Source organism: Miniopterus schreibersii, assembly GCF_964146895.1.
Source record: "Miniopterus schreibersii genome assembly, chromosome: 10".
In the NCBI taxonomy this organism is placed as follows: domain Eukaryota; kingdom Metazoa; phylum Chordata; class Mammalia; order Chiroptera; family Miniopteridae; genus Miniopterus; species Miniopterus schreibersii.
The window spans coordinates 30,752,133-30,779,565 of NC_138110.1; the positions used below are offsets into that span (position 1 = coordinate 30,752,133).

The following is a 27,433-nucleotide window of genomic DNA, read 5'->3' on the forward strand; positions in this document are numbered from 1 at the left end:
CTCTCATTCACAAATCGGTTAGAGGCTGAGGGAACTTTGCAGAGGGCACTTTCCTGGATGAGGGAGGGAGCCAAAGCCTGCAGATTTTGCAATGCTTCTCAAAGGCTGGACCTGCATTTCTTACCTAGACCTTAAACAACAGAGCTCTTTTGTGTGGTTTCTGATGCCTGACCTGTGACCTAGCAAAGGCAGCAATGTGGCCAACACAGTTCATTCATTTATTCAACAAATATTTATTAAGTTCTCTATAAACCCAGCAGGCAGCATCCTATGACTAGGTGGGGATATTGTAGTGAACAAGTCAGGCAAGTTTCCGCCCTTCTGGGTCATACAAAAACCAAACCAAAACCATGGAAATGAATAAATAAAATGACTTGTAATAGTGCTACGTAGGGTGGGAGGGCTTACAGGAGGAAAGGTGGCCAGTGAGTGAGGCTGAGGATCCTGGGCCCAAGGTGAGCTTAAGCTGAGGTCAGACAGGAAAGGTAGGGAGCAGACCGCAGTGAGCCTTGCAGGCCGAAGTAAAAAGTTTTTTATGTCATACTTAAGGCAGTGAGGATCCATTGAAGGCCTTTAAATAGGAAATAAAGTAGTATGATTTACGTTATTAAATGATCACTTCAGCAGCTCTTTTGTGGTATAAAATGGCCAGCCTAAAGTCAGAAAATGACCACAAATTCTACAAATTCAATGTGAGATAATTCCCCACACTCTAACCTGTCTTGTATGGTTTCCCTAATACATCAGTTGGTCAAAATAAAGCTCTGTAGCATAGCCAGTGGGAGCCAGGGGTTGGAGTCATGCCTTGGTTTCAAATCCTGCTTCCCCCTTACTACTTAGGAGTTCTTGGCGGGTAATTCACTGCGCATTGGTTAGCTCTGAAATAGGGATAATAAAAGTTCCCACAGCATAGGGTTGTTGTGAAAATGAATGACAATATATGTAAAGCATGGTGACGGTGCCTGGCACAGCGTAGTAAGCATTTATAAATACTAGCTTTTATTACTTCTTTCAGAGGATTACTGGGAAGATCACATGAGAAAATGCATGTGAAAGGGTTTGTGAAACCGTTAAGGCTGTGTTAATGGCAGAATTCTCCCTTTCTTTAACTTGTCTTTTAAGCGGAACACAGAGCGTTGGGCTACCCGAGGAGGGAGGCACGAGGCCAACCCCGGCCTCAAAGCGGTCATTGTCGTCGGGCCGCCCCTCCCCCGCCCGGGGCACATCTCCATGGCAACGCGGGGCTTCGCCTCTCCCCGCCTCCCGGGGCCCGCAGACAGGAAGCAGTCCGCGCCGGGGGCTTCTGGGAAACGGCTTGTGAGCGGCGTTTCTGCGTCTTCGGCGGACAGCGAAGCTGCTGCGGTTCCCGAGCCGGAGGTTTGCGCCAGAGCGGGGGAAAGGGCCTGCGGGGGTCGCCGGGCTAGGGGCCGCGGACCACTTCGCAGGAGCCAGCGGAGAAACCTGGCGGGGACCTTCCTTGGGTCCCCGGGAGGCGCGGGGGACAGGCCGTCGTCTCCGCGACCAGCAGTTGCGGGGCGCGGAGGGGTAGACGAAAGGCCGGGTAGGGCTTCCTGCCCCCTGCGAAGGTCCTTCTTCCCCCCCCCTTGTCCTCCGCGACCCCGTCTTTCCCCTCCCCCATCAGCCGGTTTTGTTCTATTTCGAGGCCCTGGCGTCTCGCGGAGGGTTCTGGGACTCGGTTCGGGAGGAGGTGGGAGAGGGCGGGCCTTGCGCGAGAACTGCCGGGACTTGTAGTTCCGCCGGCTGCGGGGGAAAGTGTCGTGGGCCCGACGTTGACGTGCCAAAGTGGCCTCTGGTGTTTAGAAATCCGCAGCCGCGGGTGCCGCGGGGCCCGAGGAAGGCGGGGCTGGGCGGGGGCGGGGCGGGGGCCGCAGCGGCGCTCTGCGGGAGGGAGGGAGGGAGGGAGGGAGATCCCTGGGTCGGGGCTCTCCACCCTGATCCTGTCGGGACCGCGAGCCAGCCCTCTCCGCGCCGCCTCCACGTCCACGGGCAGGGTGCCGATGAGAACGTAGAAGAAAAATTTCTTTTATATATAGAATGCTTCAACCACTGATAAGGTAGGCATGGGGACGAACGAATCTGTTGGCTAAACCAAATTTATAAGGCCACCACACTCCGGAGTACTTAATTAAACTTCTATGTTTTACCTGTGTGCTAAGGTCTTTTCTGATCCCAGTCTTCATCTTGATCGGGTTACAATAAGCTCTTGAAATTACTGGATTTCAGATTCGGAGCCCTGAACAGATACATTAAGTAGCTGCATGGCCCATTCCTAATATGTGTGGTAAACAATGGCATGGGCATGACTGTGCAAATACTAAGAAAATGATCAGAAATAGCACAAGGTTTCCCTGAAGGTAGAAGCTGGGAAAATTGTGAGTCATCCAGTGTAAGAACAAGATTCTGGGTGACTGCAAGAAGTTAAGATGGTTATGAGAGTGCCTTTCATAGAATTTGCTGTGATTAATGCCTGTCATAAATTTAAATGTAGTTATGGTGTGGTGGGTGACTGAATAATATTTGCATTGTATGGCACTGGAGGCTAATTTTTGTCAATATTATCTGTTCCTGAGTGAGTGAATAATTTTTTACACGTATTTTAAGTGTAGGGAGTTCTTAAACATTTTAAAAATATTTTTTAACTTACAAATTTTGTTTTAAAATTTTTTTCTTAAACACATAAGAAAACATTGAGTTTACCTAAGTGTGTGTGTGAGAACACGAACCAGTCTTGAATTGCAAATAATGTGTTTCAGGATCAGATGCATTTAGAAAACACTGAGGTGGGCTGGTTCTTACTTGGATTCTTTTGGTTATTGAAATAGGGTTTGTTGATTTTATGGTCAAACTTTTTCTCTGACAGGCCAGATAATAAATATTAGGGTTTTTAGGCCACACAGTCTCTGTGGCAACAATCCATCCCTGCCATTGTAACATGAACTGTGAACAAATAAAATTATTTTGGGACACAGATGTTTTAATTTCATATTGTTTTCACATAATGAATTAATCTTTTGAGTTTTTTCATTTGTAGAAAATGTGAAAACTATTCTTAATACAAGCGTTGTACAGAAACAGACAGCAGGCCAGATTTAGTTGTGAACTGTAGTTTGCCAACTTCTGGTGTTGGTTATTGATTGGAAATTTTAATTCAGTAAAAGAAGAAATATTTTTCCTTTTATCAACATATGTCCAAATTCTTAGGATATTTGTTCACTTACATATTTTTACTTTTTTATTTCTTGTGTCTCAGGATTGCCCGTGAAGAAAACGGGGTATTTCTCTGAGGCTATATCCTGCCTGCCTTGATTGTCATTTCTTGAAGTAATATAAATCAGGATGTCTGCACAGTCAGTGGAAGAAGATTCGATACTTATCATCCCAACTCCAGATGAAGAGGAAAAAATTCTGAGAGTGAAGCTGGAGGAGGATCCTGATGGTGAAGAGGGATCAAGTATCCCCTGGAACCATCTCCCTGACCCAGAGGTTTTCCGACAGCGATTCAGGCAGTTCGGGTACCAGGATTCACCTGGGCCCCGTGAAGCTGTGAGCCAGCTTCGAGAACTTTGCCGTCTATGGCTCAGGCCAGAGACACACACAAAAGAACAAATCTTGGAGCTGGTAGTGCTGGAGCAGTTCGTTGCCATCCTACCCAAGGAACTGCAGACTTGGGTTCGCGAGCATCATCCAGAGAATGGAGAGGAGGCAGTGACGGTGCTGGAGGATTTAGAGAGCGAACTAGATGACCCTGGACAGCCGGTGAGCCCCTGCTGTCACTTTCCTGGGTCAGAAGCACTGGCCCACCAGTAGGCAAAGCTGCTGAATTAACTCCACTTAACTGCAGTATATGCTTTGTATGGTTTCTCTTATGTATGGTTGGTTCTGATTTTCATTAAATTCCTTATCAATTGAACCAAATCTTATTTCTAGGTTTCTCTCCGTCGACGAAAACGGGAAGTGCTGGTAGAAGAGATTGTATCTCAGGAAGATGCTCAGGGATTACCAAGTTCTGAGCTTGATGCTGTGGAAAACCAGCTCAAGTGGGCATCCTGGGAGCTCCATTCCCTAAGGCACAGTGGTAAGGACCAGAATTCCATGTGGGTAGAGGTGAAAGAGAGTGTGGGCCTTTCGTCTAGAACCCTTTGCTTATTCTCGTGTGTGTGTGTGTGTGGTCTTAGACTGGACACACTGTAGGAGCTTGATTTCTTTTCTCATAACAATTGGGTTGTTGACCTCAGGTCTTTTATTCCTAGACATTAACATCAGCCTTTTCTTTCCTTCCACCTCTTTCTTGAAGACCTGCTCATTTCAGGCTGGCTGGCATTTGCTTTACTCTCAGCCAGCACCTACCTCTAAGACCAAAATATAGGTCTCTGTATTTTGCGTGCAATATTGCATGTTTGTCATCTGTTCCATGCCCTTTCAATCTCCTGCCTAATCTTATTGGTATAGTAAACTTATCTGAAGCCTCTTCAAATCTATTCTTTTTATTTGTTGTTTATTACTGAAGTCTTTCTAAATTTTCAGCTGTATCTTTTTTCTTCGACATCCTACCTAGAATCATTTTTTTTCTAAGATTCATTTGTAGAAATGATATTTGGGTAAAGTTCTTCACCTTTGCTAAGGATTCGTGCAAAAACAGGCTTCCTAGCTATAATAAGCTTTAAATACAGAAAAATTAGACTAGTCTTTCCCAGTATGTTTATAATTAATGCCACATACTTATTTGTATACTTTGATACAACCTAGTTTATTCCTAAAACTACTCGATATATTTTTCTTCTGTATGCATTGAAATAAAATTTTGTTTGAGACAGCTTTGGGAATCATTCCTTGAGGTAATTGAAGATCACACTGGAGTGTCACAGAATGTGGTCTAAGCATGTTTTCTTCCCATTTGAAGGGGACAGTATTAGTGAGTCAGAACTGGTATGGGGCTGAAATCTGCTGAGAATCTGCAATTTTTCATGTTTCATGAAACATTGTTCTGTGCATTAAAGTTTGCAAATCACTATCCTTGGTTTGGAGGTGGCATTTTCTTGGGCAGAAAACTTCTCCCTGCCTGAACTTTATACTTTTCACCTGTCTTTAAGTCCTCATTTCAGCAGTCTAGTCTCTACCACACTTGAGACTTCTTACTGTGCCATTTGTCTCCACTTAACCTTCACACTCCTTGGTTTTTCAAAACTCCAGACTTTACTATTCCCCTCCACCCCTTTATTCTGTCTTTATCAGCCTTCTTTCCTGATGTATTCCTTTCTTCATCATTTATTATAGACCTGTTCACTACCACCTTTCTGAGTGCTGCTGCTCACCCTATAGTAACTGTCTTGCCTTTTCAAGGCTTGAAGTTTCAGGAAAGCTTTTTTTCTCTCTTACTTTTTGATTTTATTTCTTTATAATGAAAAACATTTACTTATTGGGTTGTATATCAGGAAAGTCTTAAACGAAACTTGCTCATATAGCTGCCTGCAGATGTGATGGTACCTCATGCTGATAATTCAGGCTTTTCTTTCACTGGACACATCTGAGACCAAGAAATAACTCATCTAGGTACCATGAGAAATACCAAATAGGGCAATTTTCTTTTACAGGAAAACTTGGATTTATTAAGGGCATATTGAATTTGTGCCATGACCTGAATTAACAAAGGATGTTCTGAGCTTATCTTCAGCCCCTTCTTGTCAGGATGACTCCTGTGTTCTAATCTTGACTTTGACTTGCCTTGTCTTGTTCATTTCAGAAAATGGTCACTTTCTGACTGGTTGCTTATTTTTTACACCATTGTATTTTGATGTAATTTCTCCCCTTTTCAGAGCAAAAGAATATTATGATGATTTCCTAATGGTCAAACTTATTTTATATTTGTTCTTACAAAGTTCCATCCAGACCTCGCTGCATCTTTCTCCCTAACATCTTAAGACCTACCATCTTTCTGTTCTTTTTTTTCTCATTACTATGTATAACCCACTAGCCTATGTTACTACTTTTATTCAGATTTAATTGTTTAATCCCTCATTATGTTATTTACCTCAGTCTCATAATTAGTCATTTCATTTTTTTCTCGAGAGTAGGCAACCTTAACACCAGTTTTCAGAGTACTGTTTAGAGATGTTTGCAAGCTATTTATTTACTCTAAGTTCATTAATTTTTTTTTCTTCAGGTTCCTTTCTTCCAAAATAGGAAATGAGTGATATTTACATTTTCTGTTTATTTCAGATGATGATGTTAGGACTGAAAATGGAGCATTAGCTCCAAAGCAGGAGATTCCTTCAGCAGTAGAATCTCATGAAGTTCCTGGCACACTCAATATAGGCGTTCCTCAGATTTTTAAATATGGAGAAGCCTGTTTCCCTAAAGGCAGGTTTGAAAGAAAGAGAAATCCTTCTAGAAAGAAACAACATATATGTGATGAATGTGGAAAACACTTCAGTCAGGGCTCAGCCCTTATTCTTCATCAAAGAATCCACAGTGGAGAGAAACCCTACGGATGTGTTGAATGTGGGAAGGCATTCAGCAGAAGTTCTATCCTTGTGCAACACCAGAGAGTCCATACTGGAGAAAAACCTTATAAATGTCTTGAATGCGGGAAAGCCTTTAGCCAGAATTCTGGGCTTATTAATCATCAGAGAATCCATACTGGGGAGAAACCTTATGAATGCGTTCAGTGTGGGAAATCCTATAGTCAAAGTTCAAATCTTTTTAGACATCAGCGAAGACACAATGCAGAAAAACTTCTGAATGTTGTGAAAGTTTAAGAAATTAAAAAAAAAAAAGTCAGCACTCAGGTCTTTTTCTTCAGAAATGAAGACAAAATTAAAAACATGGAATGAGACATAATAGTTTGGTTTCCCTATAGGTGTTAGAAAAATCCACTGAGAAATGTAGAAAATTGTCACCCACCATTATTATTTTATCTTGAAAGAAATGGTGTCATACCTGCCTAGAATCTGAAATTTTAAACTTAATTCACATGTAAATGCCTAAATCTTCCATGTGATGTTTATATTATTTTTTCTAAATAATGATCTACTTGATTCTTTGTCTCTTTCTGAAAATTTTCTTTTTTAGACAGATACATTAGTTCTGTGTTGATCATTGAAATGTTCTTTGCAAGGATACATTCCTTTCTACATTAAAAGGCAACAGGAATTATGAAATCTGAAAACCGAAACCATCTTTTCAAAATTCACTCTTCTGTTTCTTTTTACCCAACTTGGATATGCATTTCAGAAAATAGAAAACAAAGGATGACTAAAAGCTTCAAAGTAAAATTAGAAGTGATGGTGATAAAACATCAAAAAATGAATGGGACACTAAGATTGGGAAATCTATAAAAATACTTTGATCCAAGAATTGAAGGCTGTCAAGAATTTATCTAGATGTAATTATCTGCCTGTAGGAAAATAAAAAACTGCATCCTATCTGTAATTGGGAGGCATCCCACTAATGAAAATAATATTTTTCCATGTATCATTAGAAAGTGGGCAGTCTAAATAATCGTGAACTATGAAAGTAGAAATAACACGGGGAGAATTTACAGTGAATGACAATGTTGAAGGGCAAATGTAAAAGGGTAATGGTCTATCTTGGCTTTTAGAAAACAAAAAAGACTTGAAGATCCAATTCATTATTATTTTGCTTTTGTTTTTGTTAAGGACAGACAAATTCCTGACCAGGTGGGTAACAAGTATCAGGTTTGCTATTTTATTTTTTTGGTAAAAGAGTTGAACACCAGGCTAACAAAGCAGCCATGTATTCATTTATTATTAAACAGTTTCTACCGACAAGGCACTGTGCTAGGTACTGTAACCCTACCATAAGTAGGTAGGTAATTCTTCCACTGTAAATTATTGGGGGATTGGTACAAAGCTGTTTCTTGTGAGTTAGCCTCTCGCCCACTTCTGAGCAGTCCTGGGGAGAGGTCAGCTCTGAAGTTCCCAGAGCCATAGTTCTCTTACCAGGGTGTTATATTTGGGGGAAAGGATGACTCAGCTCAAATAGCTGACAACCATCTCTCCAGCATTCTTCAGAGGTGATTCCAAAATTCTATCACAGTTTGGAGGTTCATGGGTTTTTAAAAAACTAATCAATCTCTAGTAGCATTGAGGTTATACTTACATGTTAAGTTGAATTAATTGTTCTATTTAAAAAATAAACGACTAGGTTATTAACAACTAGTTTATTAACTATCAGAATTGATTGAACTATTTTTTTTAATTTTAAGTCTTAACACATTTTTAAAAATGTATAAAAGTAATACATTGTAGTAGTAGGATTATATACTCCTTGGCTGAGAATCCCAGGTACTGTGATTCTACTGTTTAGTGGAAAACTCTGGAAGTTAAAATATAGAATATGAGAAAAGGCTTTTTTATAGTGGGCATCATTATGTAGAAAATGACCCATGTGAATAAATATTTCATAGTTCCAGAGATTTTTGGTTACAACTGGTGCTTGGATCAAATTTGAAAAATGGAAGGTGAAATTTGCATGAGCCTGTTAAAATGCATAGTAATAAATGCAAGGCCAGCTGGTGGAGAAGTAAGGCAGAATGGAGTTTGTTTATAGATTTTCTGATAATTATAAGAAATGTGCTTTATAGATTAAGATTTATTGAAGTATAAATATGTAGTAATGATAATAATGTATTTTAAGTTATACAAGAAAATGTAGGGACTTTTGTTTGGGTCTTTTTTGCTGGCTGAGAGGAAACAAGTCAATGTCCAATAAAGGTATAGATTCCTCTGCTCTAAGATAAAATGATCTTGAGTTGATTGATTGATCGATTACTGGCTTCTTTCCAAGTAGGCTTTGAGGTAGCATATTTGGAATTCTGCTGGGATGACAGAATTCTTATATCCGAGTAGATAAGAGGGGATCAAGCTCTCAGTGGCTGAAATTTCATGCTTTTTAAAGATTCTGTATCTTTTCTCTATACGAAGAAGCTTCCACGTGGTAGATTTGTCTTAAATGCCAAAGATGTTTGGTATAATGAGAGTTTAGAAAAAGTAGTATTAGAGTTGGCAAATATGTGTTTGTCTTGCCAGCTCTGATACCTATGGGTTGTTTAGAAAGGATTCTGAGGCTAAGGCAAGGCTCTGTGGGAAAAATGGCTGGATCCAAAAAGACTGGATGATGGTACACAGGGAAAGGAAGTGGTCTGTGTGTGCGCTGTTTCTGATTAGGTTATATCCCCAGTAGAGAAACTGATTTAAAATAACTATTCAGTGATTTATGATTTCATCTGTACATTATACCCACACAGCAGTTCTGGAGGCTGCACAGCTTCTGATGAAGTGATCTAGCAGTTGTCCAGCATTGGCATCTGTTTGGTTAGCAAACAAGCAGTCAGTGTTAATGGCACACAGACTGCTGATACCTACCCAGTAGCCACTGAGCATTTGCTCATTACTGATCAAGTTTTCTTCTGGTTTTCTTGGAGGTTAAGCTCCTACGTTCACACCCAGTTGGCACTTGGTCATTTAGCCAGTATGTCTACCACATCTATGTAAGTTGAAGGGAGGGTTATATGTATTGAGATAATCTGCATGCCAGGCATCAGATTAGACACTATCCTGATTTCACTTAGATTTGTAGACTAGAAAAGCAGGATTCAGAGATCGTGTCACTTGCATGTGACCAAGTAGGGCTAAAACTGAAACTTAGTTCTGTGAACTCTACAGACATAAATTTTTCCACAATGCCATGAGCTGTGGCTGTTAAACCTTGACATTAGGTTTTATCTTTTATGGTTCAGGTGTTTTTATCTTTTATAGTTAACAAATGTGAAAGCTATTAAACTTGCTCATTAATATTTTCTATAGCACAGAATATAAAGTGAGAAGGACATTCCTTTTCATAGTCCTACTCAGAAGTAAGAAATACTCGGTTTGTTATTCTTCCAAACCTAGGCATACACAAATTTAAGCAAACGTGTTAATAGCCCACATTTGTGGTTCCTGTAAAGACACTATTTGAAGTGCTTTACCATGGATTAACTTAATACAGCACCCATGTGACGTAGGTACATATCCCCATTTTTCATGTACTGCTCTGAAATTTTCCTCTCCTCTTTCCCAGTTTGATACAGACATTTTCATGGCTACATATACTATTCTATTGCATGAATATACTGTAATCAACCCATGGATAATTTGGTTCTTTTTAAAAAAATTATACATAAAGGTATAGTTAAGATCCTTGTACATATATTTTGCTGCCTGTGTGGGTATTTCTGTAGGAAATTTATCAATACAAGTGACTTTTTGGGGTCAGGGAATGTGCACATTCAGCATTTTAAGAGATGCCGCCTAAAAGATTACCAATTTACAGCAATTTACAACTCCATCAATAGTAAGAGTGCCTGTTGGCTGGCCTACACTCCCACCGATCCTGAATCCTTAAATATTTTTGCCAATCTGATAGGCAAAATTTATTTCCTTTCTTTGATTATTAGGAACATTTCTTCATATGTTTATTGGCTATTTGCATTTCCTGTTGTGAATTGTGTTTGCCCATTTTTCTTTAATTATGAAAGTATAAATGACTACTAGCTCATTGTACAAAATGTAAATGATACACACAGGTATAAGAACAAAGAGAACCTTTTCTCCAGCACTTCCAATCACATTCCACTTTCCACAGTTTAGTATACATCCATCTAGTCCCCTTTCCATACATTTCCATATGAATATGCATAAACATATAAAGCTATTTTTACATAAACAGGATTATATATGTACTGTTCTGTAGCTACCCCCACCCCTTTTTGTCTTAAAAACCTATCCTGAGGTCTTTAAATTTCTTTCATGGTTGAATAGGATTCAGTATTATAAAAATAACATTGTTGAAAATTTCCCTCATTTTTTCTCTCTTGCTGTTACATTGCCAAAGTAAATCTTTTTTCATATATCTTTGTACATGTGTGTGAATATTTCTTTAGGATGGAGTTGTATAAGGTGGATTGTTGGATCAAAGGGTGTGTTCTCTGATAGACCCACCTTAGCCTTCCTAAAGGCCTTCATAACTTTGTATTTTACCAACTGTATGGAAAATGCTCATTTTCCCACATAGCCTTACCTACATGTGATCATTTTATCTGATGAGAAGAAAAAAAAATCCTTAATTGCATTTCCCTGATTAATAGTGAGGTTGAGGTTATTTTCATATGTTTATTGGCCATTTATAGTTTTACCATGGATTGTTTGTTCATATCCTTTACCTGCTTTCCATTTGGGTTATATGTGGACATATGTTGTTCTTGTTTGTTCATCTCTTTTCCCACCTCTGGTAACAGAACCCTTATTTATTATGGGGAACCCATTCCCTATGGCTTAGGTGAATACATGACCAGGTCTGGCCTTCCTGAGTTCTGCAGCTCCTTAGCTGCAATGATTAAAGAATAGGCATGTAACTCAAGCCTGGCTAAAAAGAGCCCTCAACAGAACTTCTGCAGAAACTATTGAAAAGAAGGCTTTGTGGAGATCCCACGAACTAAGGACTATGTAAGCCTGAATTTGTACCATGTGGAGAGAGTTTGAGGAGAAACACAGAGGCTAGCAGAAAGGAAAGAGAACTGAGTTCTGATGTCATTTTTCTGGAGGCCCTAGATCCAGCTGTGCCTAAAGCCTGCCCTACCTCCGGACTTTTAATGTTTTGTGAGCCAATAAAGTCCCTTGTTTAAGATAATTGAATTGGGTTTCTGTCCTGATTAATAGTTATTTGTATTTTCTTACTGATTTGTAGAAACCTTTGTAATTTTAAGTGCTAGACTTATACTTTATGCACTATATAGGTTAATAAAATTAGCATGGCCTTCCATGATTTGGCCTCCTGTCAACCTCTGCCATTTGTTACTCCACTCTATACCACACACCACACACATACACTTTACATACAAAAACTGAGTAGTGATGTTGGGAATGTCCATCGCTGAAAAACTTTTCACATAATGTCTTTAGGCATTTCTCTTCCTATCCTTCATTACTGGGAGTCTGAGACTGGGAATTATGCTGCTGAGTCTATGCTGCACCCACCTCCAACCGTTGCTCTTGGGGCATTCCTCTCAAGTATCTCCTGTATGTGACCCTTGGAGTCCCTCCCCATGACCTCCATCCCCCTTCCATGGTTCTTGGGAGCCCTCATTTTATTTCAGGCCTGTGGATTTGAAATTGTTCCAGCCTAAGACTTCTGGGGTTTACATCTATTGCTCCTGTGTCTGGAAACTACACGTGACTGTAAAAACAAACATGTCATCGTGAATATTGAGGAAATAAATCAGGTAGAAGGAAGACAAGAATCCAGGAGGAAAGGCACTGCAATTTAGATAGGTTGTTCAGGGAAAGCTGCAGTGAGATTTGATGAAAGACGAATGAGTAGGAGAAAGCAAGCTGAGACTGGAGGAAAGATGTTCCAGGCATGTGCACACAAGTACAAAGAGCTGGATGTGGGAACAATGCCTCATTTGTTCAAGAAACAGCAACGAGGCCAGTGTGTCTAGAGCAGAATGAATGTGGGGAGTAGTGGATGAAGCCAGAGAGAAGCACGGTGAGGGTTGTGGGCAGGGCCAGATCATGGAAGACCTGGTTGGCCATTGGTGAGACTAGGACTTAATTTTGAATGAGACAGGGAAGAAGTGACATTACTAGTTGCTGAGAATAGAACAAAGTATCCAGCTGTCTTGTTTCTTTAAAGTCTCAAAAATATTTTTTACATATTTTCTTTATGAAGCTAATATAGTAATAGAAAAAGTTTAGAAATAAGCTAATTTTAAAAAGATTAATAAACTTCTAGACTGATCAGGAAAAAATGATAAAAAATTATATCAGGAATGAGGTGTGACATCACCATACAAATTCATGTAAAAAGTTCCAGTCAAGTTTGCTAATCTCTATCCTGCTGATTCCAATACTCATTTATTAGACATACTGCTTGAGCCATCAGCAATATTTTGCATAACACATTCATTTGGCTTCAAGAACACTTTTTTTACCCCCCTCCCTCATGGGTGCTTCTCAGTCTCAATGCTGATATTTACTCATTTTTCTGGACTTTTATAATTGAGATACCTGAGGGCTCAGTGTTCAAGTCTCTACCTATTTCACTTCCTAGGTTATCTCATCTGGTCCTACGTCTTTAAGTACTACCTCCAACTCCAAAATCTGTATCAGCCGAGGCCTCTTCTCTGAACCAGAGGTTTGTATTATCCCTTTGCCTACCAGATAGCTCCATTTTGATGCCTGCTTTGGTCTGGGTTCTTAAGAAAACAGCCTAAGATAAGAGCTTACTGCTAAAATTTTATTGTGATGTAATCCCAGGAAAGGTTGACTGAGGGTAAAGGGGGAAGTGAAGCAGGGAAGGAGAGAACAAATGGAGTTGTTACTGAGCTGTCTGCATACAGCTGCTAAAGCAGCACAGCTGTGTGCTTAGTCTCACTGAGCATCTTCTGAGAGCAGTGGTATGAACTGCCTCATCTGCACCTCACCATGGGGTAGGAAAAGGGAGACTTTAGACTCCCCTCTCCCTCTGGTCAGTTTCCTCCATAGATTATCCACTCCAAATTTCTGGTGGCACCATTTAGCCTCTCCAGCAACAGCCACTAGGAAGTCGGGCTCCAAGACAGCACTGGAGGATAGCAGGCCAGAGATCAAGTGGGAGTCAGTTGCTCCCTCTACCTGCAGCTTCATGGGCCTGCAGCCTCAGGATGGTGCCGGCAATTTTAGGGGCGTAGCGGTTTCAAACCAGAAACCTGGGCCCTGAATATAGGAGGTGGCTTATAAACTAAGCTCGCCACAATGACTGCTTAGACATCTCAAACCTAGCATGTCCCAAAAAACAAACTTTTAATTTCTCCCCGAACATATTCTTAGAATCGTCCTCATCTTAGAAAGTTGTTCAAGCCAATAGCCTCCCTGCTCTCCCTACTTCACTCAGTTCTCAACACAGCAGCCAGATCATATAAGTCAGGATATGCCACTTCCCTGCTCAAAATCCTCTTCTCTCTTTAAATGTCAAAGGGGCATTATGTCTGCAACTTTTAAACAATTCAGAAAAAAATGGCATGTGTATTACAGATATATACACATCTGAATAGATAGATATCTCGCCCAAAATATCAACAGTGCTTAGATCAGCTTTTGCCAGGTTTCTCCACTGTAGTTACTATTTTTTCCTGTTCCACATGCTATTCCTTGGAAGTGAGTCAACAGGTCCAGCTTTCTTTAGGGGTGGGAGGTTGGGATTAAACTTCACATCATGGAGGGTGGATAATATGTATTACTTACAATTCTTCCATAAAGATGATTTGTCTCTTCTTCCATATTACATCAGTATATTTGGTTTTGGAAGCTCACTCAGCTTGAATCCTTTGTTCCTTTGACATGTCCCCATTGTATTGTTTTTTGAGCTCTTGCTTACTTTCTTGTATTATAAGATGCTCCAGGATCATCTTGTATTTTCCTTGCCCTAGCCCTAGAATCAGCCATTTCTCAAAGGAACCCTTGTTCCTTTTATTTGTAGAATGCTATTTAAAAACCATGATCTGGGTATGTTCATGATTCTGGAGTGTCATTACTTCTAGGTCTTCTCAGAGAACACAGGTAATATGTACTAATCCATGTATTGTTTCTGTGTCTGTCCATTTGCATGTGTGTGTGTCTGTGTGAGACCATATTGATATCTGTGACTGATTCTGGTAGTTTTTGGTTAACACTGAATATTTTGCATGAAAAGTTACTGTCCCTGGGTAAGCCTGTCATCCTCCGGAGAGGATTCACCATGTCTTCTCACTGGCAGCTAGATTAGGAACAGATAATTTACTAAAAGGAAGACCTGAGATTGTTTTAGACTTTTTTTAGACTTGGTCCACACGGATTTTATTCTCTCTCCTAGAGTAATAGCCTTTCAATGTTTACACTGAGATTGTGGGGTGATTACAAGAGTACCTCCTACTTGGCATATTCTGTACTCCAATTTTTACTCCCTATCACAGTGAGTTGGCTGAGAGTTCCATATAACCTTCCAGTGTCATTTGGCTAGATTTCTTAAACTTGGGCCCTGCCAGTTGAAGAATCAGCAAATGCTTGGGAAAATCAACTGGCATTAAATATCAGGCCCAATACTCTGCATTTCCCTTCCCTTTTTCCTCAGTATACTTCATTATTTTTACAGTAAGTAGCATTACTTGATTATAACTCATTTCCAAATCCTGGTGAGCAACTGGATTTAGAAAATGGGGGGAGAGTGAAGCATGTAGGATAGCTATGTTATTCAATATGGATAGCAAGATGTTTAGTAGAGCAACTCACCAGCATAGGGGATTCAGGAGGAAGATGAGTATATATGTTAAATTCATGAATTTGAGTTTACCTGTGGAACGCAGGATGGAAATGTATAGTAAGCAGTTGGCTCTTAAAATTTCATTCTCAAGAGAGATGGCTAAACTTCAGATACAAATTTGATGATCTATTTTCCTTTTTCACCTAACACTTTTTTTCATTGATTTTTAGAGAGAGGGGAAGGGAGAGGGAGAAACATCAATGTGAGAGTGAAACATAGATTGGCTGCCTCCTGCACACCCCCTACCAGGGTCAGAGCCCACAACCTGGCCGTGTGCCCTGACCACCTGGGTACATTTCAGTGCAGGGATGACACCCAACCAACTGAGCTACATCAGCCAGGGTGTCTTTCTCACTTTTGAAATTCCCCAAAGAACAGACAAGAATTGATTGTACACGTTTCTCCCTACTCACTTCTCAACCTATCATCATGTCAATGCCTTCATGCTCCTCTACTTCTGGACCTCATGATTTTATTTCCAGACTACCGAATAGTTTTCCTTTCTGCTCTTTCCTCCTTTTAATCTTAGACTCTTCGTAAAGCAGGGAGATGATCATGCCATACCTGGTTCAAAGATCCTAATGGCTTTCCATTATCTTGAGAGCAAAATGCAGAAATATCTCTACCCCCACCATACCTAGTATTTTGTAGATGACACTAAACCTCAGAGAGTTTATGTGCCTGTGGGTTTTACTATCACACTCAACTGTTTTTTTCTTTTACTTCATTTTTATTTCCACTTTATTCTTACTCTTTTAAATACATATTCCATTCATTATTTTCAAAACATTTAAGCTTCAGGCCTTTTTTCCTTCGGCAGCACTCAGTACAGTGCCTGATGCTGAATATTTACTGAATGAGTGAATGACTAAGCACCACACTCCACATCGTTTCTTACACTTCCTTGCTTCTGTGCCTTTGCCGTTCCCTCCCTGCCTTTATGCCCTTACCTCATCCTTCAAAGTTCAAATCTCAGGAGTTCCACACAGCTTTCCCTTTTCTTTCCAATCAGAATTGAACCCTACCTCCTCTGAGCTCTTACAAGTATCTGGTCTATCTTTATGATTACATTGAGCGATGTGTTTTCTGTATACATCAGTCTTTATCACTATACAGTACACACTTTGTTGGGACAGTATAAGAAGTGTTTTGTATACAAACTGTGTAGACTATAACACCTTAAAAAATACCCTGCACATAGTAATTTAACAGTGTCTGTTGGATTGAAATATTAATTGGATAATTCTGGCGGATATTCAAAGTAACTGATTGTAGCTGATTTTTAACAAATGGTTAATACTAGAAAGACGATTTGAATTTTTATTTTTAAAAAACTTTCTATTTTTCACCCTGGCTGGTGGCTTGGTTGGTTGGAGCAAGGGTCCGTACACTAAAAGGTTGTAGGTTTGATTCCCAGTACAGAAACATGTCTGGGTTTCAGGTTTGATCCCTGGTCATGGTGTCTGTGAGAGGCGACCAATGTTTGTTTTTCACATCAGTGTTTCTCTCCTTCACCCTCTCTCTCAAAAAAAAAAAAAAAAAAAAAAAAAGTTGTGGGATCGATTCCCAGTCAGGGCTCATACCTAGGTTTCAGGTTCAATTCCTGGGTGGGGTGTAGGAGAGGCAAGTGACTGATGTCTCTCTCTCCCCCTTCCTCTATCTCTAAAATTAATAAAAACATATCCTTGGGTGAGGATGAAAAAATAAAAACTTCCTACTTTTCAGTAGAAAACTTTGCATATATGCAGTCTATGATCAATATGTATGTCAGAAATAAAAAACCAAAAAGTCAGATGAATGTCGCTACTTAAAATCAGTAGGTAGGTCTTTTTATTTTTAAACAGAATATGCTACACAAATTAGTCATGGGAGTATTACTTTAACTATCATTTTGTTCAACCTATAGATGACAAGATAAGTAATACAGTAGTAGAGAAATCTTCACACTTTGACATATAGAATTCTTTTACTGTTCCACATATTTAGAAGCTGTGATTAAGTGGTAATATTGAAGAAGTGATTTCAAACCACCAAAACTTATAGGTTTCATTACTGAGAGCAAAATAAATCCATACTGCTGTGAATATCACAGGAACTTAAAATCTCCTCACTAGGAAAACCAAAACTAAGCCAAAAAATTTTTTTGAGAAATATGGGGCACTGGAGTTATGTAGTTAATACCAGAATAGCATAAAATGTTCACACATGGGACTTAATGATAACTAGCATTAACATAAGATAGAACTCTCCAGCTGTCCATAGATAAGTGTGATAGCAGAATGAATGCCAATGAAATTATGGAAGGAATTTTAAGTTTTCCCTACATTATCTAAAACAACTTCTCTAATATGTAGTAGGTAATTTGGGGTCACTGAACATTTAAGGTTTTAATACTAATATATTTCTAAGTTCTGATTGCACACCCCTCCACACTGATTTTTACAATATCTGATAAGGTCCTTAATACTGTTACACATTTTTTATGATTCAACTCTCCCCTTTGGACTGTATTTGATAAGATTAGAGCTTTTCCTACCTTATAGCAGGTATGAATTTCTTTCCATTTTTGCTGACATTCAGTAAAATTTTTATTCACATTGAACATTTTCCCATAACACACAGGAGTCCTCGTCAGAATTTTTCTTAAGTTTAGTAATGTCTGAGCTCTGAGTTAAACCTTCATTATAAAAATTGAATCAATGTTTTCTCTCCAGTTTTTTTTTTTTTTTAATGTAGCGCAAGACTTGAGCATTTATTAAAACTTTTTTCATAATCATCAATAGCATTCATAAGCTTTTTTTCTGGTATAGTGTCTCTGAGTAAAGGTGGTGTGTACACTAAAGGTTTTCCCATATTCATCACATTTAGACTGTCTTGGCCAGAATGGACTTTCTCATGATCAGTAAGTTCAGAGAGTTGGGTAAAAGTTCTGCTGCACTGAAGACACCTGTGCAGTTTCTCCCCAGTGTGGATTCTCTGATGTTCAATAAGATCAGTGCATGTTCTGAAAGCTTTCCCACATGTATCACATTTATATGGCTTTTCACCAGTGTGGATTCTTTGATGGTTAATGAGATCAGAGCGCCGACTAAAGCTTTTGCCACATTGATCACATGGATATGGTTTCTCCCCAGTGTGGATCCTCTGATGTAGGATGAGAGCTGAGCACTGACTGAAAGCCTTCCCACACTCATTACATCTGTATGGTTTTTCCCCAGTGTGGGTTCTCTGGTGTTTGACAAGGTCTGAGTTCTGGCTGAAACTTTTGCTGCACTGTGTGCATGGGTAGGGTTTTTCTCCAGTGTGAATTCTCTGATGAAGAATTAGGTCGGAACTCTGACTGAAGGCTTTCTCACAACTATCACAGTGATAGGGCTTTTCCCCAGAGTGTACTCTCTGGTGTTTAGTGAGGTCTGAGCTTTGACTAAAACTTTTATTGCACTGATTACATACGTATGGTTTCTCTCCAGTGTGTATTCTTTGATGTTTAACAAGGTCTGACCGACGACTAAAGCTTTTGGTACAATTACTGCATGGATAGGGTTTCTCTCCAGTGTGGATTCTCTGATGCAGAATAAGGTTGGAGCTCTGACTAAAGGTTTTCCCACATTCATCACATTCATAGGGTTTCTCACCTGTGTGAGTCCTATGATGTTTAACGAGGTCTGATCTTCGACTAAACATTTTACTGCACTGGTTACATGGGTAAGGCTTCTCTCCAGTGTGAATTCGCTGATGATTAATAAGATCTGAAAGCCTACTGAAAGTTTTGCTACACTCAGTACACGGATAGGGTTTCTCTCCAGTGTGAATTCTCTGGTGCAGAATAAGGACTGAGCTCTGATTAAAAGCCTTCCCACATTCGTTACATTTATAGGGCTTCTCTCCAGTGTGGATCCTTCGATGTTTAATAAGGTCTGAGTTCTGACTGAAACTTTTGCCACACTGATCACACGGATATGGTTTCTCCCCAGTGTGGATTCTCTGATGTAGAATAAGATCTGAACTCTGACTGAAGGCTTTTCCACACACATCACATTTATATGGTTTTTCACCAGTGTGAATTCTTTGATGTTTTATAACATCAGAACTCTGACTAAAATGTTTGTTACATTGGTTACATGTATAAGGCTTCTCCCCAGTATGGATTCTCTGATGTTTAACCAGGTCTGAACGCTGGCTAAAACTTTTACTACAATGACTGCACTGATAGGGTTTTTCTCCTGTGTGGATTCTCTGATGTATAATAAGATCTGAGCTCTGACTGAAGGCTTTCCCACATTCATCACATTTATAAGGTTTTTCACCAGTGTGGATTCTTTGATGTTTAATAAGATCTGAGCTCCGACTGAAACTTTTTATACACCAATTACAAGGATAGGGTTTCTCCCCAGTATGAATTCTCTGATGCAGAACCAGAGCTGAGCTCACACTGAAGGCCTTTCCACACTTATCACATTCATAGGGTTTCTCCCAATGAATTCTTTGATGCCTAATAAGGCCTGTACTCCAAGCAAAGCTTTGTCCACATTCATCACAGTTATGTTGTCTTCTTTTAAAGAGGTTCTGATCCTTTTCATTTAATTTGTCCCCAAATTCATAAAATTCTCTGCATTCAGAATCCTGGAGAACATCCTCTCTGGGGCTGTCAGACTCTTCAGTCAGTGGTTCAGTTTTTGCTATAATTTCCTCCGCTGAAGCCAGATCTCCAATCTTGGTCTTGGTCTCACCATCTAGAACAATAAACAAAATTCAAATGGAATGTGTTCTCCATACTGTAAGAAAGTTTCAGGTGAAACATCAGTATTTACCTATAAAATGTCATCACAATATGGGGTTCTACTACAAAACACAAAATTATCCTCTGAGAAGGAAACTAGGAAAAATCAATAAGTAATGGATCACAATAACCATTCAGAGAAGTGGCTTACCAGATTTGACCTGTACATGTTTATCACAGGAGATCTGGGAATACCAAAACCTAATCATAGTGACTAGGAAAGTTTGACTAAATTAGAGCTGATACATAAGCAATTAATGAATGTTTGTAAGGTAAGCAATGTGAATAAGTGGGGGTGGGGGGAGGTGGAGGGAAAGTAGGAGGAGGCAGCAGTGCCCAGGCTGTCACTGGGAAGGTATACCAACCAGGCTGGCCAGAGGCTGTCATTAGGGTAAAGAATGTAGCATGCCCAGGTATGGTCAAGACAGAATCCTAAATTATCAAAAACAGGTCTATAGATAATCTTCCATCTCTTTTATTCTGATTATTACCAAGGAAGTAGCCAATTATGCATGAGCCCTTTTTCTGATCAGCCAAATTCATTGACCAAACTTCCTTACTAAGGTGTGTAAATCAGGAAAAGCTTAGAGAGGTGGGGTCAGAAATCTCTTTTGAGTTGATTTTTGAGGAGGCCATTCCTGTGCTCAATAATCCCAGATGCCTGTGATGGTAGGGAACATGAGAGCACCATTGAATTTCTTGATTGTCAGCCCACTGTTAAGTGGTGTTTACTATAAAATGCACACCATGGTCAGACTACAAGTGGTCTAGAGAGAAAACATGACACAAACTACTTTTAAAGGCTAACATCCAAAATCCCAAGCCTCCAAGTGGAGGCATCTTCCCTCCAGAGACAAAGGGCACTGGAAAAAGTAAAGTATCTGGGTAAATCTAAGTGTAACTGACTGATTTATACAATATGAATGTCTTACGGAGTTTACAATATATGTAGAATTAAAATACATGGCAAAAAACAGTACAATAGGAGAGAGGTAAATAGACCTAAAATATTACAGAGTCTTTGGATTATCCTAAAAGTAGTAAATTAAGGTAAACTATAATAAATGTGTATGTTGTAATTTCTAAGGCAGCCTTTTTCAACCAGGGTTCCACAACAAAATAGAAAACTATTTGAGTGACTATTTTCTTAATTCTCCCCAAAATGGTACATGTATATCACAATAGGAGAGACATTAATACATTACTTACAATGGATGCTTTAGAGTACCTGGGCTAAATTCTCTCACAGAATCATACCTGAAAAAGGTTGCTATGAGGTAACCATTAAATAACAATAAAAGCATGTATAAACAAATTAATAGAAAAAGTTAAAAACCTGATAATGCAAAATTAGGCTAAAAAGGAGATGAAAGAAACAAAACATAGGATAAATAAAAACAAATAAGGAGATAGTACATTTACGTCCAAACATCAATTATGTTACATGTAAATTAACCACTCCAATAAAAAGCAAAGAAAAATCAACAGCTAACATCATACTTAATGGTTAAATAATGAATGCTGTTCTTCTAGGAACAAGGGAGCAAAGCAAGAATGCCCCTTCTTACCACTTCTATTCAACATTGTACAACTTCTACTCAATATTCCTAGGCAATGCAATAAGACATAAACAAATAATTGAAACACACAAATAAGAAAGAAAAAAGTCAAACTGTCTTTAGTTACAGACTACACAATCACATATATAGAAAATCCTAAAGTGTCTCAAAAAAGCTATTAGAACTTGTAAATGAGTTTATCACAGCAATATACAAAAATCAATTGCATTGCTGTATATTGGCAATGAACAATTAGAATGAAAACTTAAAACATTTTTATCAATTGTATCAAACAATGAAATACTTAAAAGTAAATTCAACAAAATATATGCAATATTTTTATAATGAAAACTGTAAAACATTGCTGAGAGAAATTAAAGATCTAATAACCAGAAATATTTGCCATCATTTATGAACAGAAAGATTTAACATTGTTAAGATGGTAGAATTCTCCCCAAACTGATCCACAGATTCAATGCAACCCCGTCAAAATCTCAGCAGGCTTTTATGTAGAAACTGACAAAATGATTCTAAACTTTTACGTAGAAAGGCACAGATGAGTCTAAACACTTTTGAAAAAGAACAAAATTGGAGAAGTTACACTACTTGATTTCAAGATTTACTATAAAGCCACAGTAATCAAGGCAGTGTGGTAATTGTATAAGGACAGACATACCCATTAATGGAACAGAACTGAGAGTAAATAAAGATCCAAACAACTGATCTTTAACATAGTTGTGACATAATGCATGGTGAAAGGGTAGTCTATTTCAACAAAACATGTTAGAACTGGATATCATAATGGCCAAAATTAACCCCAACTCTTTCCTTAAGTTACACAAAAAAATGAACTAGAAATGTAATATAAACCTAAACATTAAAGCTAAAACTATAACTTCTAGAAAAAAGCATAGATAACCAAAATTAATGCATAGAACTTGAGAAAATAAATTTGTGGTGTTTAAGCTACCCAGTCTGTGATATTTTGTTATGGAAGCCCTAGCAGACAAATATGGTATGTTTTTAAACTTTATACATTTATGGAACTATACCACATGTATTCTGCAACTTGCATTTTTTGCTCAACATTATGTTTAGAAGATTCATCTATATTCGTGTGTATAGCCGTAGTACATTCATGTTCATTACTATAGTGTAACAAAAACCACAATTTATTTACCACTTCTCCTTCAATGGACAATAACATTTTCCTATTACAAACAATGCCAATATGAATATGCTGGTCCATCTACCTCAGTGCACATATCCAAGTGTTTCTCTAGGTTATAAAAACTTAGGATCAGAATTGTTAGGTCTTCAACTAGATATTTCAAAGTGGTTAAACCAATTCCACTTTCATCAGGAGTGTACATGAGTTAACGCTGCTCTATATTCTAACCAACATTAAGTCTCTTTTTTTTAACACACTGCATCAGGCTCTTATCTATAACTACATGGAAACTACAATGACTGAAATCAATCTTATTCTTGATTTATTTGACATAGTTGATTACTCTCTTCTTAAAACATTTGCTTTCTTCTTGCAAACGTACTTTCTCCTAGTCCCCATACAAGTCACAGTGATCTTTACATGTTGTTATTCTATGTAAAGAGTTCCAATGGCTTCCCATTAAACTGGGAATAAACTCCAAATTTTTCCTGTGGCTTAGAAGCTTCCATGATCTGGTCCCTTTCTGCCCTCATTTCATTCCACCACCCTTATTACCTGAATAGCCCAGGCTTACTCTGCTCCTGATACATCTAGGGACCTCTTGCATTTGCTGTTCCCTCTGCCTGAACACTCTTCTCAAAGAGTCACATGGCTTGTTCTCTCACTTCACTTATACCTTCAACCATTTTTACCACCCCAGAAAGGTACACTGCTTGGTGAATCCTGATTTTGAGGCAACAGATACCAAAGCAGATCCTAGTTTGCTCTTGGGCACTAAGAGAGACCTAGTGCGTGACCACAGAGTACCAAATGACTATTACAAACTAACCGTTGTGTACTAGTTATTTAATCCACCAAATCGTAAAATTGGACATACAAACCTACATTCCATTGTAAAAGCAAGTCTGGAAGACAAGTAAATTCTATGTGTTAGTGACTCAGATTCTCATAGTGCCTGTTCCTGTTTCCACTCTCTCCCTCCCTCCACCTATATTCACAGCCTGATGGGAATTCCCTATTACCAGTTAACAGAGATAAAAAAGAACAGAACTGGTTTGCAGACAAGTCTGCCTGTGTGTTGGCATAAGCTGAAAGCGAACAGCTTTCACTTATACCTAGCTGTGGTCTCAAACACACCAGTGAAGGCAAATCTTCCTAGTGGGCAGAATTTCAGGTATACACTTAACTGTCCACTTTTCATGGAAGGCAACATAGCCTAAGATACCTGACTATATTGACTCATGGGTTATCTGATTAATTAGGTACCTGGAAAGAATAAGACTGGAAGACTAGAAACAAGGATTCTGGAGGGAAAGTATGAGGATAGACCTCCTAGAATGAACAAAGAATGAATATATTTCTGTCCCATGTGAATCCTTACCAAAGGGCATCCACTGTGGAGAAGCCTCCCAATCAGATGGACATGATGATTCACATTATGAATGCTGGTCAGCCTTTTGACCAATGCTTGCCCAATGAACTCATGTACAAAGCGGTCATAGCCAGCCACTTGGGGGAAGATTCATTACGCTCGACCCCTTCTAACATGGAGAGGGCAGCAATTTTTTTCAAAGGACTAAATACATAGTCCAGGTACAAATTTGCACTGATTAAGAATACCATGGCTATATTTATTACCTGGTATTCTATTCAATATTGCCTCCAATGGAGTCATTTTATAGGGAAGGAAGTACAGTGGTGAGCTCACACTTACGTAATTCATGGGTCTTACTACATGCCCTGTCATCCAGACATGGATTGCAATAATGATGAAGTGATTTGCTGAAGGTTCGGTTTTGGTATCAGCTAGGCAACAATACCAAGTTTGGGGTGCTGTTGTACAGGCTGCAATATACCTTAAACTAGAGGAAAACAAACAATATTGTCTTCCTCATGGCCAGAATACAAGGGTAAAGGAATAGTAAGAATGTCTCCTCTTACTATATACCTAATAATCCACTTACATTATTATTATTTGTTGTTGTTATTGTCAATCCTCACCCAAGGATATTTTTTCCATCGATCTTTAGAGAGAGTGGAAGGGAGGAAAGGGGGGGAGAGATTGAAGAGAAAGAAACATCATGTGAGAGAGAAACATCAATCAGTTGCCTTCCTTACACACCCTGACTGGGGATCAAACTCACAAACTAGGTATGTGCCCTGACCGGGAATCAAACCCGCCACCTTTTTGGTGTATGGGACAACGCTCCAACCAACTGAGCCACCTGGCTGGCCAGGGCAGACTCCAAAACTTTTTAACTACAACCCTACAGTAAATGAGAAAGATGCTTAAAAAGATTTGAATGGGGAAATACCAAACACTGACAGATTGGCGATAAGGTGATTATAATGGGAAAAAATGAAAGATTTGGGACACCTAAAGGAGAGGAAGGAATTTCATGAGTATGACTGCCAGAATTCACAATAAAGTCACGTGACTGTGCTTGCAGCACTAAAGAGATGGTACTGCCTAACAGAGTGAAGGGAAGGCGATGAAGAATACCAATAGCATTGGAGACACTAACAAAGCAATGGTAACAACTCCCCTCCCCCAAACCACCAAGAAATATCACACACACTGCTTCTTACCTGACAGAAGGTGGTGGCCTTGAGACTCATAATTGAACTGCATCTCCATGGGCGGCAGCTGGACACCTGACACCTCAGGGAGCAACTGGAGAGTTATCATTTCCTCAGTAGGCTTTTCTCGTGCAGGTAGGTAGGGGTCTGAGACCTGGAGGCAACTGGGCACCTCTGGGCTTGGAAGGGAATCATTGCGGAGACTGGAGATATAATTTCTGACACTGGACCACCAGATACATCCTCTAGATGTAAAAGAAGTAAAGGAGAAAACAAAATCTCAATTTCCCAGTGCTTTTCTCTCAAAATTTATTAATCTTCCTCTCTCATCACCCAGGAGTCAGGCATTACCCCTCTTGGACATATATTCTCCATTCCAAGTCTAGAGATCTTCAAATATCATGGGGGGCTGATGCTAACAAAATAAGGGTATAACTGGAAAGACAAGGCAGGGGAGGGAATCTTAGAATTCGGCCCCAGCGGTTCACACTATGTTATTTGCTTCCCTTCCTGCACCTAAACGACACTATCGATCCATCCTCAGCATCTGTCTTCTCCTCCTTCCCTTCTCCCAACACTCACACATTCAGCTTGCTCTTTCCAGGCACGGTCGGCTGATTTCTCGTGGATGCATTCGCGCTTCTGATTCCACCCACCCCCAGTGTCCCGTGTTCATTCAACTGAACCCAAGGGCCAGCAGGGACGGACCGGACACCAACAGCACGCCGGGCCGCGAACCGGACCAGCTCGCCGAGCCTAGGAACCCCGCCCAGGAGCGACGCCGGCGGCCTAGGTTCTCCATGGCCTCTAGGAACCGCACGCGGTTCCCGGGCGGCGCTGCGAGGCCGCTTGAGAGGCGGGATCACCCGCGATCCCCCGCCTGCCGGGAGCCGACCTCCTCCATACCTCCACGCGCTCCCCAGGCCGCAGGCGCGCCCCGCGCGCGGCGATTCCGCGGACGCCGGGTCCGCTCTAGGAACCCGGGAGGATCGCTCAGCTCTATGGAGCGGGGCCTCGCCTTTGCGCAGGCGCGGGCGGTGGCGCGCGGAGGGCGGCTGAGGCTTCGCGCCTGGAAGTCCGCGGAGCTGTCCCCGGCCGGCCGCAGCCAGGACTTGGTGAGCCCGAGCGGATCCGCTGCCCCGTCTCCCGGTTCGTGACGGGGATGTCGGAAAACATCTTTCGTGAAAACTCCCTGGGGCAGTGTAGGCTTTCTGACGACAGAATGAGTTCTTCCTTAGTTACCTCTTTTGTCTACCCCACCCCACCCCCATCTCTCAGTTAGATTTGCTGGGGTGCTTCCATTCTAACTTTCTTCTTGTCCTCTCCGGTTTCCACCCCCCCCCCCCCCCCCGAACGCTGGAATGCCTCTGAATCCCCTGGAGACCTTGTTAAAATACTAAGTGCTGGGCCCCACCGACTCGGTAGGTCTGGGGTGGGAGCCAGGTTCCAGGTGATCCGGCCGCTTCTGATTCTGGGACCACACTTCGAATACCACTGCCGTGAAAATAAGTAATGCTCAGCAGTTCCTGAGTTTCTGGGAAGCTGGTTTTCATCTATTCTGCCATCAAGAAAGGGCACAGGGTCTCTTTCTCAAAAGTTTGCATGCCAGTACAGTCCTCATTATGACTACAGGACCAGGGTGGAAAGGAGGAGCTGAAGTGGGGAGTTGGGGGGACAGCAGAGCATCAGAGTAGGGAAGGATATTACTGTATTCTTGGAAATATCTTGGGAAATAAAGGGGGAATTAGGAGGAGAATTGAGACAGGTGAGACATGCGACTTGGGTTACGATGCTTGGGAAAAAAAGGTACAGGTATGAGAAAATGTTGGCTGGCTGAAGGGATGGTTAAGGTAGAGGGAGAAGGCTTCTTGTTCCAGCCCAAGACCCTCTTGAAATATATGAAATATTCAGGATGTATGAATGAGACCCTGATTTCCCTGTAAGGAACTTGTTTGGGTCCAGCCCTCACAAACAGTGAGTGCAGAT

General features: G+C 40.3%; 2 protein-coding genes across 3 annotated transcripts; one reads left to right on the top strand and one right to left on the bottom strand.

The window, feature by feature from the left end:
• The first annotated feature begins 1,265 nt into the window (after positions 1-1,265).
• On the top strand, positions 1,266-11,860 carry ZNF24 (zinc finger protein 24). 2 transcript variants are annotated; one of them, XM_081148143.1, is made up of 4 exons: positions 1,266-1,377; positions 3,272-3,777; positions 3,949-4,096; positions 6,238-11,860. In XM_081148143.1, the coding sequence occupies exons 2-4, from the start codon at positions 3,358-3,360 to the stop codon at positions 6,774-6,776; spliced, it is 1,107 nt and encodes a 368-aa protein (XP_081004269.1). In that variant the 5' UTR covers positions 1,266-1,377; positions 3,272-3,357; the 3' UTR covers positions 6,777-11,860. The 2 variants fall into 2 exon arrangements, with proteins under 2 accessions (XP_081004269.1, XP_081004270.1); XM_081148144.1 differs by lacking the exon at positions 1,266-1,377 and adding an exon at positions 1,893-2,075.
• A 5,014-nt stretch (positions 11,861-16,874) lies between these two features.
• On the bottom strand, positions 16,875-26,415 carry LOC308562239 (uncharacterized protein). The gene is made up of 3 exons (XM_081148140.1): positions 26,030-26,415; positions 25,457-25,692; positions 16,875-20,090 (listed from the first exon to the last, which is right to left on the bottom strand). Exons 2-3 carry the CDS (start codon positions 25,554-25,556, stop codon positions 18,085-18,087), a joined length of 2,106 nt encoding a protein of 701 aa, XP_081004266.1. The 5' UTR covers positions 25,557-25,692; positions 26,030-26,415; the 3' UTR covers positions 16,875-18,084.
• Positions 26,416-27,433: the final 1,018 nt, after the last annotated feature.

Coding starts and splice junctions, on each gene's coding strand:
- ZNF24 (XM_081148143.1), top strand. CDS start 3,358: ATGTCTGCACAGTCAGTGGAAGAAGATTCGATACTTATCATCCCAACT. Junction 3,778..3,948: donor TAGATGACCCTGGACAGCCG/GTGAGCCCCTGC, acceptor TCTTATTTCTAG/GTTTCTCTCCGTCGACGAAA. Junction 4,097..6,237: donor CCATTCCCTAAGGCACAGTG/GTAAGGACCAGA, acceptor TGTTTATTTCAG/ATGATGATGTTAGGACTGAA.
- LOC308562239 (XM_081148140.1), bottom strand. CDS start 25,556: ATGATAACTCTCCAGTTGCTCCCTGAGGTGTCAGGTGTCCAGCTGCCG. Junction 20,091..25,456: donor AGGCCACCACCTTCTGTCAG/GTAAGAAGCAGT, acceptor TTATTGTTCTAG/ATGGTGAGACCAAGACCAAG.